The sequence below is a fragment of the Bubalus bubalis genome, chromosome 8 (assembly GCF_019923935.1).
Source record: "Bubalus bubalis isolate 160015118507 breed Murrah chromosome 8, NDDB_SH_1, whole genome shotgun sequence".
Lineage (NCBI taxonomy): Eukaryota > Metazoa > Chordata > Mammalia > Artiodactyla > Bovidae > Bubalus > Bubalus bubalis.
The window spans coordinates 87,493,362-87,508,720 of NC_059164.1; the positions used below are offsets into that span (position 1 = coordinate 87,493,362).

The 15,359-nt window shown below is 43.8% G+C and overlaps 1 protein-coding gene across 1 annotated transcript; it reads left to right on the forward strand.

The window, feature by feature from the left end:
• The first annotated feature begins 801 nt into the window (after window positions 1-801).
• LMOD2 (leiomodin 2) lies at window positions 802-9,632 on the forward strand. Its single transcript, XM_025291455.3, has 3 exons — window positions 802-1,200; window positions 7,082-8,443; window positions 9,400-9,632. Exons 1-3 carry the CDS (start codon window positions 928-930, stop codon window positions 9,424-9,426), a joined length of 1,662 nt encoding a protein of 553 aa, XP_025147240.1. The 5' UTR covers window positions 802-927; the 3' UTR covers window positions 9,427-9,632.
• The last annotated feature ends 5,727 nt before the right edge of the window (window positions 9,633-15,359 follow it).

Sequence of the window (15,359 nt, forward strand, 5' to 3'; positions counted from 1 at the left end):
ACACCTCATGGGACTGTGGGATTAAGTGAGATAAATATTTAAAATGCTTAGCACTAGACTGGCGTAGTGTCAGTTCATAATAAATCTTGTCCAATATTGTTATTTGTCTTTTGGGGAGTTTCATTTGTGAATCAAATTGTTTACTAATACTTAGGGGGTGAGGAGAAGGAAGCCATTTTGTGCAGAGGAGAGAGAGTGCAAAGGCTTCCACCCTTCTAGCTGTCTGACTTCACTTCATTTCTCAGAGCTTCACTTGCCAAAATCTGTAAAGGGAGATTTTATTGTAAATCATCTCTCAGGACTTATGATTAGGAAAATTACATTCAAGCGCTTTGTAAACTGCAAATGCAATGACAATAGAAAAGTGCTATATCAGTATAACCTTCTGTTCTCATCAATGCCACCCACGATATGTTTTTTAGGAGAACCAGAATAACTACTCTAAAGGCATGTATAGTCATTTCTCATCCTGGAAGATTATAGGAAGAGAATCTTTTCATGACCCTGGTGGTGGTAGTGAGCCATTTTAGAAAGACATTTTTACCCTCTTGTTGTTTGAAAACAAAGTAAGAAGCCGGTTACTTCCTATCTGAAGCCCTGTCTGCCTGTCCTCATGAGCCATTAGGCTCAGCTAAATATGTCCCTGGCCAGTATGTGAATAATCCCCACTGGTTCTGAGACCTCCATCCACCACTGATGTGACATTCTTTGTGTTCAAATGTCTAGCTGACGTCTGATGCTTAAAACAGCCTATGCCTTCACCCCTCTCTGCATTGTCACTGCCTGTATCACCACTCTTAAAAGGCTATCGCAGGCACTCCCAGCACCAGTTGCTAACCAGCCTGCCCACTCTCCTCCCTGCCTGCTGCTGGCTGCCTTGAATGCCTGGTTCCCCAAGCTCCTTGTGGGTCTGACAAAGCAGGGACCATGTCTACCTTTGGCTACAGGAGAGGACTTAGCAAATATGAATCCATCGATGAGGACGAACTCCTGGCTTCCCTGTCAGCCGAGGAGCTGAAGGAGCTAGAGAGGGAGCTGGACGACATTGAACCTGATCACAGCCTCCCGGTGGGGATGAGGCAAAAGAGTCTGACCGAGAAAACCCCCACAGGGACATTCAGCAGAGAGGCGCTGATGGCCTATTGGGAAAAGGAGTCCCAGAAACTCTTGGAGAAGGAGAGGCTGGGGGAGTGTGGAAAGGTAGGCTATTGGATTATTTTCCTTAGCTATTCCCAATCCCCCAACCCCAAACCCAGGAATCTTTTTTATTTTTTTCTAATTTTTCATTCCTCATCACTTTTCTTATAATCCACTTGCACCTGCTATTGAAAATTTTCTCAAGCTGAAATAGTCATCTAACTTTTATCACAACCTAATGGATTATATGAAAGATTCTTAGTTGGGGGGTCCCGTCATCAACAAGGATGGGATCTTCAAGGGGAAAATAATTCGCAAGCAAAGCATGGGTTTAGATATTTTGCCAAACAAAAGTCTAATGTGAGTCATAAGTTAAGGATGTGGCATAATACTTGTTTTATACACATATATATGTAAACGTATATGGCAGCTAAGTAAATTTATTTTCTTCTATAAAGACAATAGTGGGTAATCTGTTGCTTGGACTGTGATGGTGGCTACAATAAAACTAATTCCTTTTTCCAACATGAGGAAACATAGGGTGGTGAGTAATATATGGGGTGGAGAGTCAGGGGACCTTATTTCTTATTCCTGCTCTGCGCCCAAGTTGTAAGACCTTGAACAGAGAGTCAGTTCTGCAGAGTTCTCTTTCATATCAATGGAGGGTGTTCTTCAGACACCATTTTGAGATTTTTATGTTAAAGATTTTCCTAAGAAAATGCATGTGTGCTTGTGTAAACATACAAAATTTTACATAGAATTTCAAAATGATGGCACACATCCTGAAACCCTCCTAAGGCTCCAGGTTAAGCATCCCTGCTAGGATGATCTCTAAGATTCCTTCCTATTTTATAATGGTGATTCTGAGGCCAGAAAATACATTTATATTAGAGGTCAGGTCTGTTAAGCTCTTGTTCTCTGCCCAGTAAATAGTTAATTTGAATTTGTCAAATAAATCATTCACAGAAGGAAGTTCAAAAGACTAAGCTCTGGAAATATAGTTATGGCAATAAGAATATAAAAATAACAAATTCTTGAATTTGTGGAAGAACATTGCTCAAGAGCAATAGTTTAAAACCTGTGTGCTCTACTGGAATCATCTAAGATCTAAATGGCCTGACGCCAATGGCAAGATTTTCATAGTACTAATCCAGGAACTGTTAGATGATCTTGATGATAGAGTGTGTGGGCCACATTTGTAGTAAGATATGTGTGAGTTTTGTCCATGTCAATCATTGCAGAATGGGCCACCAGAATCAGGCCAGGGTTTGCCAAGGCCACAGTGGCAACCTGCATTGAGGGTCTGAAGGTGGGTGGTGAGAAGGACGGTTACACAAAATGGGCCAGGATTTGGGTTGGTCAATTCTTCCACAAACATAAGGTCTTTTTTTTTCTTATGCGGAAATGTGTGTCTGAAATCTGGTCAAATATAGGAAGTATCACATTTTCCTAACGTTCTTAAAGATTTCCCCTAATAAAAAAGATTAAAATTGCCTCATAAGATCTGGGACAGACAGCCACTGGAGTAATCACCCAACAAAGGCATTTTAATGTCATAACGTATTGAGATGAGTGGAAAACAAAGGACAAAGCCTGTTGTCAGCTGTTGATGAAACCCACCTGCTCCTGCCAAAGGTTTTGCTGATCCCTGAGCCCTGCCAATGGCTTATCAGCTCAATTAGACAGGCTGTGTGTTGATGAACTTTGATTCCTTTCTCAGCTAGTTAACTTTTCTCCAGCTACCCTTTCCCCTCTGGCAAGTTGTCTCTAGAGTCACAAGGAGTGCTGAGCAGAAGTTTGCCAGTGGAGGGTGTCAATCCATCTCAACTCCAGGAAAAAGCTCAGAGCAGCTGACTGGTGGGTGAGTGGGGGAAGGGGTGACAGTGTAAGTGAAGAGCAGCCCAGTGTAGACCATGAGAAGGAGATGAGGGGTCATGCTTCTCAGGCTACTGTTGGCTCTGTAAATATTTATGAAAATCATGTTCAACACCTATTGAACGACAGCTTCTGTCCACCTGGACTCCCACAAACTTATCCTACATTAAACATCTCCAAGAGGCCCTGGAGACCCAAAGGTCCAACTCCCTGAGCTTGAGTATCTGCTGGGTCAGGCATAGGTGCCAATAAGTACATTCACATTACTTCATTGAACTCTCACCTTCTGAATGTGAGAAGTGAGCCTGGGAGAGGTTAAGAAACTCACTTGAGATTAACAGCTTATAGCTGAAATTCAAACCAAGTCCTGTTGGCACAAAGACTGCGATTCTCAGAATGTGGGTACATCAGCATCACCTGGAACTTTCCAACTCATTCTAGGGCTCCCCCAGACCAGTTGAATGAAGAACTCTGGGAGTAGGGCCCAGCACTGTGTGGCTTCACAAGCCCTCCTGGTGCTTTTGACATACCCTGTGGTTGGAGAACCGCTCAACTCTATTGCAGTTTTCTTGAGACCATCTATCCCAGGGATTTAGTGGTTTTTCTAAAATCAACCAGCTCTTTTTGAGGCTTCCCTGGTGGCTCAGCAGTAAAGAATCTGCTTGCCAATGCAGGAGACATGGATTCAAACTCAGAGTGGGGAAGATACTCTGGAGAAGGAAATGGCAACCCACTCCAGTATTCTTGCCTGGAGAATTCCATGGACAGAGATGCCTGGTGGGCTACAGTCCATTGGGTCACATCTTTGTGACCACATGTAGGACATGACTTAGTGACTAACACAACAAACAAAACCAGCTTTTTATGGGTAGAACCAGAACCAGAATGGGAAACCATGCTTACTGCCTCCTTCTTCATGTAATGGTGCCAGGGAAGTAATGAGGAGAAATATTTGGCCACCCTCTTCTTGTTGCCTTATTTATTCCCTAAGTGTACCCATATTCACTTCTCCCTATCGCCCCCTTCAGTGCCTCAAGCTTCCCTGCCTCACCCCACCCCAACCTTTCCACCCCCATTCTTGCAAGTGTTAGTCAATCGTGTCTGACTCTTTGTGACCTCATGGACTATAGCCCACCAGGCTCCTCTGTCCATGGGGATTCTCCCAGCAAGAATACTAGAGTGGTTGCCATTCCCTTCTTCAAGGGATCTTCCCAACCCAGGGATAAAACCCAGGTTTCATGCATTGCAGTCAGATTCTTTACCATCTGAGCCACCAGGGAAGCCCTTGCAAGGATCTGGGTTAACTTCAGAGCAGTTGCAGATAGGCGATTTGGAACACTGCAGTCAGTCCAAATGAGAGAATTATTTTGAAAGTGGGCAACAATTGCTTTAACATCATTCTTCATTCTTCTCTGGATATCTTTCTCCCTTCTGCTCTTCTTCTCTGAGATGTCCCCCAACTAGAGTGGCTAACCATCTTGGCTTGGACTGTGTAGATTTTAGAATGCAGAACTCTTTTCTGGAATACCTTTCAGCCCCGGGCAAACCAGGACAATCAATCACCTTCTTCCCATCCACCCGATCTTTACTCTTATCCGAGACCTCCCCTGACTTAGAGGCTGTTATGCTGTGCTGTACTTAGTTGCTCAGTCATGTCTGACTTTTTGTGACCTCATGGATTATAGCCTGCCAGGCTTCTCTGTCCATGGAATTCTCTAGGCAAGAATACTGGAGTGGGTTGCCATGCCCTCCACCAAGGGGATCTTCCCAACCCAGGGATCGAACCCAGGTCTCCTGAATTGCAGATGGATTCTTTACCAACTGAGTCACCAGGGAAGCCTGAAGCTGTTAACACCAAAGGCTGTTAACCAATGTCAATTTAGAGCCATTCAGTTAACAAATTTTACCGAGCCCCTAATACCTGCTGAGCACTGTGTGAGGTGAGAACAGACATGATCCTTTTTGTCACACTGCAAACAGTCTTTCAGGAGAAAAAAAACCTAATAATTAAAGAGGTACTTTATTGGAGGAGTTACAGCATCATGGGATCACATCACAAAGATAATTTGAGGAGATGTCAAAGAAGGCTTTCTGGAGGAAATGTCATTGAGATGTCACAGGACAACTCATTGCTGAATAAGAGTTTCAGATATGATCTCTGCAAATATATTTAAGGGAAAAATATCTCTTGCAGATAAAGCCTAAAGCTCTTTGAAAAACTAGAGGGGTACCATTTAACAGTGGTATGACAGGCAGCATACCTTGAATTTTGAGACAGGCCCCTTTCCTCCAAATACTGAAACAGCTAAACACACACACACACACACACACAGTGTCACTCTCCCTCCTGCTCCTGAACAAGTGAGTAAATTAAGACTGGACAAGCCATCCCAGGAGTGGCTGACCCCTTCCCCAGGCCATCACTTGGTGCCTGCCACTCCAAACAAGTGGATAACTGGAGGCTATTTTGTGACAGCAACTGGGCACACAAACCTGGAGACCAGCGCAGCGTTTTCCAAAGCTCATTCCACGTGCCTCGGGCAGCAGGAGGCTGGGGTCAAAAACATTCCCATGTAGAAGGAAGAATTCTGGTTTTGGGGACAGGAAAGGGTCTTCAGGCTTTAGAGAAACTAAAGGATTAAAAAGATAGCATTAGGGAAAATCGGAAAGTCAGCAGTTGCCAGATTTTTATTTTATCAGAAAAGGTAGCAAGGAAAAGAAAAAAGTGGGGGTCAGCTGAACTTCTCAGTACAAAGTCTTGTAAACAGGAAAGACCAAGATGAAGTGAAATTGTGTTTGCCTGAAAGTCTTTCATAATTGATACCTGGTAAATAATTTAAGGCCATCAGGCTGAGGCAGTGGCTTGCTTCAAGATTTTCCTACTGTTCTCTGCTGTTTCACATGACGGTGGAAATGTAGTTAGTGCCAAAGGCAATTATCTTTCCCACCTCGTGTCTTCTGAAGTCCCGTCTCATTTAACCCTATGATAACATGAGATTTCAAGCTGATTTGCTGCAAAGGGTGACCCAAATGAGTTTCTGCATAGAGATGGGTTTTGATCTGCTCCCTCGGTTTTTTTCCCCAGAAAAAAGACAGAGACAGCCTCAGCTTCCAGGTGGTGTGGTCTCTGAGACCTCGTGCCAGGCTCTACTTAGAGGGAGGTGCCCAGCCTCTGTATGCACTGACATAGGACATGGCAGAGGACTCTGGGCTCCTGTCACAGAGACTATAGGAGGCAGACTGGGGCAAGAATTTCTGCACATTAAGAAAGGGAACCCAAGGATTTCCCTGATGTTTCAGTGGTTAAGACTTTGCCTTTCAATACAGAAGGTGTAAGTTCCATCCCTGTTCAGGGAGCTAATATCCTGCATGCCTCAGGGCCAAAAAGCCAAAACACAAAGCAGAAGGAATAATGGAACAAAATCCAATATGAAGACTTTTAAAAAATGGTCCCCTCAAAAAAAATCTTAAAGAAAAGAAAGGGAACTTATAAATGTGTTATGTATTTTTGTTGTCATTTGTATGTTTGGGATGGAGAAATAAGGAAGGACAGAAGGGTGATTCCCCAAGGGACGGCTGACTCTGCTAAACTGTAAGTAGACTAAAATTTAAGTCATTCAGGAGAGGGAGTTAAGAGAATAAGAATGCTATCAAGGGTTTTCCAGAGCAGAAGTTCCCACTTATTTGTTAAAAACTGGCAAAATGATGGCGAACTCTTATTCCATCAACTGAATTCTGGGTATTTATTTTGCAGAATACAAAAAAATTTCTGCAGAATACAGAAAAAGCTGGTGAAAGTTATGCAAGGAAATGTTAACCCTGTTCACCTGAACCAGGGAGATTAGTAGCTGGAGACAACTTTTTATCCTTAGGAAGTTTTGTCTTACTTGCTTGTGTTACTTTTTTAAGAATGTAGTCAGATATAATTGACATATCACATTGTGTGAGTTTTAGAGGGACCACCGTGATGATCTGGCACAGGTATATATTGCAAAGCCATGTGTTACTTTTGTAAAATGTAACAATGCGCTTAAAACGGCAAACCTCATGAGGATACTCTGCTCTTCAGGTTGCAGAAGAGGACAAAGAGGAGAGTGAGGAAGAGCTTGTCTTTACAGAATGTAACAGTGAGGTTTCTGAGGATGTGTACACGGAAGAGGAGGAGGAGGACGAGGACGACGAGGAGGAGGACAGCGAAGGAGAGGAAAGAACAGGTGCAAACGCGGAAGGGATGAACGGAGCTGTGCATTCCGATAGTGTCCATTCTGACAACGCGAGGCCAAAGACGTTTAAAAGTCAAATCGAAAACATACATCTGACTAACGGCCACAGTGGAAGGAACACGGAGTCCCCCCCGGCTGCCATTCACCCCTGCGGGAACCCCACAGTGATCGAGGATGCTCTGGAAAAGATTAAAAACAACGACCCCGACACCACGGAAGTCAATCTGAACAACATCGAGAACATCACTTCGCAGACGCTCGCCCGCTTCGCCGAGGCCCTCAAGGCCAACACGGTGGTGAAGACCTTCAGCCTGGCCAACACGCGCGCCGACGACAGCGCGGCCACGGCCATCGCGGACATGCTCCGGGTCAACCGGCACATCACCAGCATCAACATCGAGTCCAACTTCATCACGGGCAAGGGCATCCTGGCCATCATGAGGGCGCTGCAGCACAACACCGTGCTCACTGAGCTGCGCTTCCACAACCAGAGGCACATCATGGGCAGCCAGGTGGAGATGGAGATCGTCAAGCTGCTAAGGGAGAACACCACGCTCCTGAGGCTGGGCTACCATTTCGAGCTGCCAGGACCAAGAATGAGCATGACCAGCCTCTTGACCAGAAACATGGATAAGCAGCGGCAGAAGCGGATGCAGGAGCAGAAACAGCAGGAGGGATACGACGGAGGAGCCAATCTTAGGACCAAAGTCTGGCAGAGAGGCACGCCAGGCTCTTCACCGTACGCGTCTCCCAAGCACTCCCCCTGGTCGTCCCCCAAACTCCCCAAGAAAGTCCAAACTGTGAGGAGCCGCCCTCCGTCTCCGGCGGCCCCGCCCCCGCCTCCGCCTCCGCCCCCTCCCCCTCCTCCACCCCCACCGCCACCCCCTCTTGCTCCCCAAAGGCTGCCACCCCCGCCTCCGCCTCCCCCGCCTCCGCCCCCAGAGAAGAAGCTCATCACCCGCAACATTGCGGAAGTCATCAAACAGCAGGAGAGTGCCCAGCGGGCATTACAAAACGGACAGAAAAAGAAAAAAGGGAAAAAGGCTAAGAAACAGCCAAACAATATCCTAAAGGAAATTAAAAATTCCCTGAGGTCGGTGCAGGAGAAGAAAATGGAAGACAGTTCCCGACCTTCTACCCCACAGAGATCAGCTCACGAGAATCTCATGGAAGCTATTCGGGGAAGCAGCATAAAACAGCTAAGGCGGGTAAGTAACTAAAGGGCAGACTGGGGCGAGCACCTAGCATAGGAGTCAGCCTCCACCGCACTCGGGTACCAAATCACCTCTCTAACACGTATCAGTATACGCCAGAGCAGGCTGCCAAATCTGGAGCATCAAGAGCAGCTCACTAGAGAGAGGACGTTTCTGTTTGAGATATGTGCTTGGTCCACCTTCTTGGCATCTCATTCTTTTAAGGGCCAGGCTCATCTTAAGACATTTCAACCTAAAAAAGAAAAAAAAAAAATCCCAATTTCCTTAATAAGAAATCAGGGTATATATCTCCAAAACAGATTCATCATTTGACAAAAATTTTACCACCGAGTTGCAAGTGATTGAACTTCCCTGGTGGCTCAGGGGGTAAAGCGTCTGCAGGAGATATGGGTTCGATCCCTGGGTCAGGAAGATCCTCTGGAGAAGGAAATGGCAACCCACTCCAGTATTCTTGACTGAAGAATCCCATGGATGGAGGAGTCTGGTAGGCTACAGTCCACGGGGTCACAAAGAATCAGACACAACTGAGCAATTTTTCCTTTTCTTTCTTGCAAGTGACTTAACACTTAATTTATAATAAAAAATTTGAACATCACCCAGCAAAAATCTGGGTTTCCCAGGTGGCACTAGTGGTAAAGAACCCACCTGCCAATGAAGGAGAGGTAAGAGACCTCTTGGGTTCAATCCGTGGGGAAGATCCCCTGGAGAAGGGCATGGCAACCCACTCCAGTATTTTTGCCTAGAGAATCCCGTGGACAAAGGAGCCTGGCGGACCACAGTCCATAGAGTCGCAAAGAGTTGGACACGACTGAAGCAATTTAGCACACACACACTCACAGCAATCTGAGTTCTTTCTGGAAAATACTGCTAAAGTCATACTCTACAGATATATTTTTTTCACTTTATCATTTGCATTGTTTTTATTGAAAGAGAATCCCCTATTTTTGTAGGTGGAAGTTCCAGAAGCTCTGCGATAAAAGCCTGATTTTTAGAAGAGGATGCAGAATTATTCAGTTGGTATTAGATAAAATGTATTGTGAGATGTTTCTAAAATACCTTCTTCAATTTGAGATGTTCTCCGACTTTAAAAATAGCCTCACCCATTAATTCCAAGAGAATGTTAAGAAACTACCGGCATGTTTCTTCTGTAAATATGAAAATAAACTTCTTTTTTATGTCATGAGATTTGTATTGACAAGAAGTAGTTTATTTAAACATGCTCTGGATGTGTTGGTAACTCTGAGCTGTAATGAGTTCATGAAATGTGCTGTTATTTTTGTAATCCTAATAAATTTGGATTGAAGGTTTTTTTTTTTTTAAGCAAACTAATATTTTTTGTAAGTGGATAATCACATCTGTCAGGTGTGTATGTAACTTTGCTAAATATTAAACATATTACATTCTTACCCCAAAAAAGTTTTGGGTACTTAGCATTTGCCTTTGTTTTCTCATGTCTAAGAAAATCTGATCAGAGCTCTCTCTAAAGGTCTGGAATCAAGAACCCTTTTAAAGGTCTTTTTGGTAGTGAGATACTAATAAAAGCTTGGGAAAAGACCCAACTTAACCATTGTCATCCTAGAGGCATGAATATTGGACCCAGGATGTCAACTGATACTCCCCCATTCCCATAAGGCTGATAGACACCCAGAAGTCATTCAACCATTTATATTTAAAGTTAACTATTTCTGGAAGAAAATGGCAAATTGGAAAGTTTCTTGGTAGAGATGAAACAAGTGCTAAGGGAACACCTGGAAGATAGGCCCCCTGCATACCTGTCTTGAGGGTAATGCTAAAGAGTCTTGAGGGTAATGCTAAAGAGTCACCACTCAAGTCTCCTTTGAGCTCCTCCTGTGATAAGCTTTAGTTTAGTGCAGCGGTCCCCAACCTTTCTGGCACCAGGGACTGATTTCATGTAAGACAATTTTTCCATGGAAGGGGGTGGGGGAGGGGAAGATATTTTCCAGATGATTCAAGAACATTACCTGTATTATGTACTTTGTTTCTATTATTATTACATCAGCTCCACCTCAGATCATCAGGCATTCTATCCTGGAGGTTGGGGACCCTGAGTTTAGTGCGTCTCTGTGCTCTGCCTACGTAGTGGTGATGTCAGCGTCCACTCCACACATGCACGACAAGGGTGCATGCATTTGCAATCATCCTACCCCATCTCTCTTTCATTCAAGAAAGATCTGGATTTTCACATAAGAGAAAGATCTGTCAGAGATTACCTTCATTCCACCTGGTGCTGCACTCCAGCTTATGAAAACTACAAATCTCCTCTAAAGTCCTTCATATTATCTTTGATTAGCAATGTTTCCTTTGTGTCCTATAGAGAATGACAGAGGTCCTGGTGAGCTCTTGGGTCACCCATTTAATAATTATTTCCTGACTTTGTGTGGGGAGTGACTGACATTTTCTGAACTAAGTTGTTGAAAACAAACTAATGTTGTTTTCAGAACAACATTAAAAGGTGCTCTTTCCATTTAATCCACGAGGAAAACCAGGTTCAGAGGGGCTGGGCATGCATGGGAGACTGTTTCAGAAGCCCATGCATGCTCCTTCTGCATCCCTGCATGTCTCTGCTTCCATCTGGACTCAGAGTCCTAAGGCTCCCTGTGCTTAGAAGGACGATGGGAATGTCAGTTTCCTTTAGCAGTGACTTCAGTATTTTACCCCTTTTCATGAATGTTCACAATCATGCTCATTTACTGTTGTGCCAAAAAAAAGTGCTAAAATATAGGTTTTTAAAAGGCAAGCATGGGGGTGTGTGTGTGTGTAGTCAATTAGCACAAAAAGCCAAGACTGACCTTCCTTTCCCCTGACCTCTGTGTGTGCATGAGAACAGGGCTCTTCTGAATGTGAAGAGCTTTTAGCTCCCCCATGATGAAGCAAAGGAGTAAATGGTTGCTGATAAATAGATCCTTTGATAAAACCATGTATAAATCCCATAAAAAAGGGGGTGTGCAGAGGTATGAGGAAGAGGCTAGTTCCTGGGCTGCCAAGAGACGCTAGGCTGTGGGGACTGGCTAGGCCTTCTCACCAGACAAGAGTGTTTGGGAGACAAATATCTCCTCCTTCAGATTTTGGCCTTGCTGGAAATTTTTGAGCTTCGAGAGAGAGGAGCATCCACTGATAAGGCACTTAACAAAATGGAAATAAGCATCCAGATCCCCTACTCAACCTTCAAAACATTGATTTTGGCCTTGCTGGAAATTTTTGAGCTTCGAGAGAGAGGAGCATCCACTGATAAGGCACTTAACAAAATGGAAATAAGCATCCAGATCCCCATACTCAACCTTCAAAACTTTACAATATAGTCGGACACTAAGTTGGCATATTTTTCATTCAAGGAAAGCATTTTTAGAATGTGATTTCAGAAGACAGCACTAGAGCCAGGCAAAGTGTCATGCCTCTTCAGCCCAGAACAGGAATCCCAAGTTCATCATTCCTGCAAACTCACAGACCTGGTATGAAAGCCAGCTAGTTCATCCCCTATAAAGAGCGTTCAGCTCACTGGGAGAGGGGCTGTCCAAGACCAGATGAAGTGTTTAGACCATGATTTATATCTGCACATTAATCTCTTAAAGTACACCTCATCCTGGTTGAAACAGGGCCAAAATGCTGAGTCTCACTCTGCGTCTGGAGCCCTGCTGCCATAGGTATTCAATAACTCAGTGTCAGCAGGATCGTGATTTAATACCTGCCCTGATGCAGTTGCTCCAAGTGAGGGAGTTCAGTTCAGTCGCTCAGTCGTGTCCAACTCTTCCCAACCCCATGAATCACAGCATGCCAGGCCTCCCTGTCCATCACCAACTCCCGGAGTTCACTCAGACTCACGTCCATCGAGTCAGTGATGCCATCCAGCCATCTCATCCTCTGCCGTCCCCTTCTCCTCCTGCCCCCAATCCCTTCCAGCATCAGAGTCTTTTCCAATGAGTCAACTCTTCGCATGCGATGTGAGGGAGAGGAAGAGGTAAAAACAGACTGCAGTGCATGTATTGAGAGGCACCATAGACAGGGGTAAATTGATATGTTCTTGAAAAGACCTCTTAACTACTTCTTTTTGTGAGAAGTTCACACTGTCTTTTCTTTGTTTCTCTGAGGTTTGGAAGGTGGGGTTTTGTTTTCATCAGTCATCAAATAGTAGATATAAAAGTCAAAGACCTGACCTAAGAATTACAAAACTCAGAAATATTGCACTGATACTGAGGCACTGAACTTTCACAATTGTTCTCTGAGTGCCTGCCACCTTCCAAATACTTCTGGACACCGAGGGTGTGCAGTGAACAAAGGAGATAAAACTGCCTGTCTTCATGTCACTTACAAGTCTGGGGGAGGTAACTGACACCATTCCTTCAAGCACTGTGTGTCTATCAGGTGCCTCCTGTGGATGAGGCTCTCTGCTTGATGCTGGGGAGACCAAGTTAAATTAGAAAGTGTCTTTCACTTCCAAACAGGATCCTTGTTCCTTCCAGAATTTGCAGGAGGTATAGAGTCCTTTGTGAGCACTGAGGAAGCCTAATCTTCTAAAACTGGTGTTAGCAAATTTCTATAAAGGGCCAGAGATACTTAAAATATTGTATAACATATTTAAACATTTTAGACTCTGTGGGCCACTTGGTCTCTGCCATAACTACTCAACCCTGCCATTATAGGGTGAAAACAGCTGCAGATAATATGCAAGTGAATGAGATGTCTGTGTTCTAATACAACTTATTTGTAGACACTAAAATTCAAATTTCATGTAATTTTCATGTGTTGTTCATATTCTTCTTTTGATCATTTTTTCAACAATTAAAAAATGTTAAAACTCTCTTTAGTCTGCAGACTGGACAGTAGAAGAATTGGATGGGTTTGACTTGTGAGCCAGCCACTGTTTACCATAGACCCTTGACCATAAGCAGATAAGGGGTCAATAAAAGCTTCTCAAGGAAGGTGACACTTGTTTTAGAATTTTAAAGAATGGAGAAGACACCAGGCTGAAAAAGGAATCAAATGGTAGGGGTGATGAATGAGGGAAGACATTTAAGCTTGAGAGAACAGGGTATTACCGAAAATAGAAAATCATAGGGTTAATGTCATTCCATAAAAAGCAAGAATTTGGTGAAGAGTTAATATTTCAGTCTTTCTTCTAGTATTGATAGATTTTGTGGATTAAGACTAGTACTAGTAAATAGTTTCTGTATGGTCTTTGACAAAAGTAGTATGTGATCATTAAGACAAATTAGAATATACAGATAAGGCAAAAAACATAAAAATCTCCACAATCTCACCCATGCAGAATTGCTGACAACTCTTTAGTATATCCTTTTAGACCCTTCTTAATGCATATTTAAACACACATATAACTTACATACCATCACATAACCTATTGTATTTTATTTAAGCAATTTTAATAACTTCGATATTTAGGTTATTTTGATTAGACTGCTGATTTGGAATTTGGTTTGTTCCAACTTATCTTTTTGAGTCATTCTAACATTTAACTTTTCTGAAAAGCCGCTAGAAGAAACGACTGACTGAAAAAAATCACAGCTGAGAAGCCATCCCCCAGTTAGCCAGGGTTTGTGAATACACCATCATTATGGTGCACCAAAACTGGAAATTAGGTTTCGACCAAACTGTCATGTTTACCAGCTTTCTCTCAGTCAAATCATATGCCTACTGAACCACAGAGGCATGGCTTGGTAAGACAAATTTCCAAAAGTCCATAAAATTATCTATGTCTGAATAAAAAGGCTGGAAGGGTCTAAGAGCCACAATAGTCTACCCTGAACAGCTCAGTGTAAGCTAAAGAATGGGGATTAATTCTGAAGGTCATGGCAAGCATCAAAGAATTTCAAAAAGCATGACATGATGTTTATACAGCTTTGCAAAAATATGGCTTTGGCCACCTGATACAAAGAGCTAACTCATTGGAAAAGACCCTGATGCTAGGAAAGATTGAGGGCAGGAGATGGGGGAAATAGAGGATAAGATGGTTGGATGGCATCATTGACTCAATGGACATGAGTTTGACCAAGGAGACAGTGAAGACAGGGAAGCCTAGCATGGCAGTCCATGGGGTTGCAAAGAGTCAATTGTAACTGAGCGACTGAACAACAGTGACTGAGAGAAGAACGGACTCAGTGAGGCCCAGGCTGGTGGCAAGAAGACCAGTAAGGAGACCACTGCAATGACCTAGAAATGAAGAAATGCAGACAGACTGTGAACACTGTGTAGGTGTGAAGACGTCAGAACAGATAAAGCAGAGACTGAGAAAGCGCATGCTCCACAGAATTTAGTGACTGATTAGATGAAGGGAGGCAGGGGGCAACAGAAGAGAGGCGTCCAGGTTGACATGTTCAGGCTGGGCCGTTTGGGTGGATAGTCATGCCACAAAATGGGAGAACAGGATACAGCAAGTATTGGAGGAAGAAGATACGTTCAGTTTTAAGTAGTGTTGTGTCTGAGGTACCTGTCCATTTGAAAGTAGTGATTATGGGGAAGGTAGGTTTGTGCTGGAAATAAGGATTTGTGGGGTTAATAAGAGTAGCACTTAAAGATGGGGGTTTGGACGAGGTCACTCCAAGAAAAGGGCAGAAGCTGACTGAGTATGTCTAAAGAAAAACCAGAGGAGAGTCAGGTGGCAAAGCAGAGAGTTGCGCTAAGGAAGGGCCAGTTGGCAGCGCAAAATGCCTCAGTGTGTTCCTGAGCTCAAAGGCGTTCACTCAAACTGGTGCTCTTGGTGGGAGCAAGTCCATGGGAGCCGTGAAGATGGACATCAGGTTGGAGGGGTAGAGTGCGATAACTCAAATGCTTCAGAAAATGGATATGCTCCTCTTGAAGAGGGTCGGAGTGTCCACAAACCTCAGAATTAAAAGTCACATATTCCTGGTATGTCATTATATTGTATTATATTGTATAT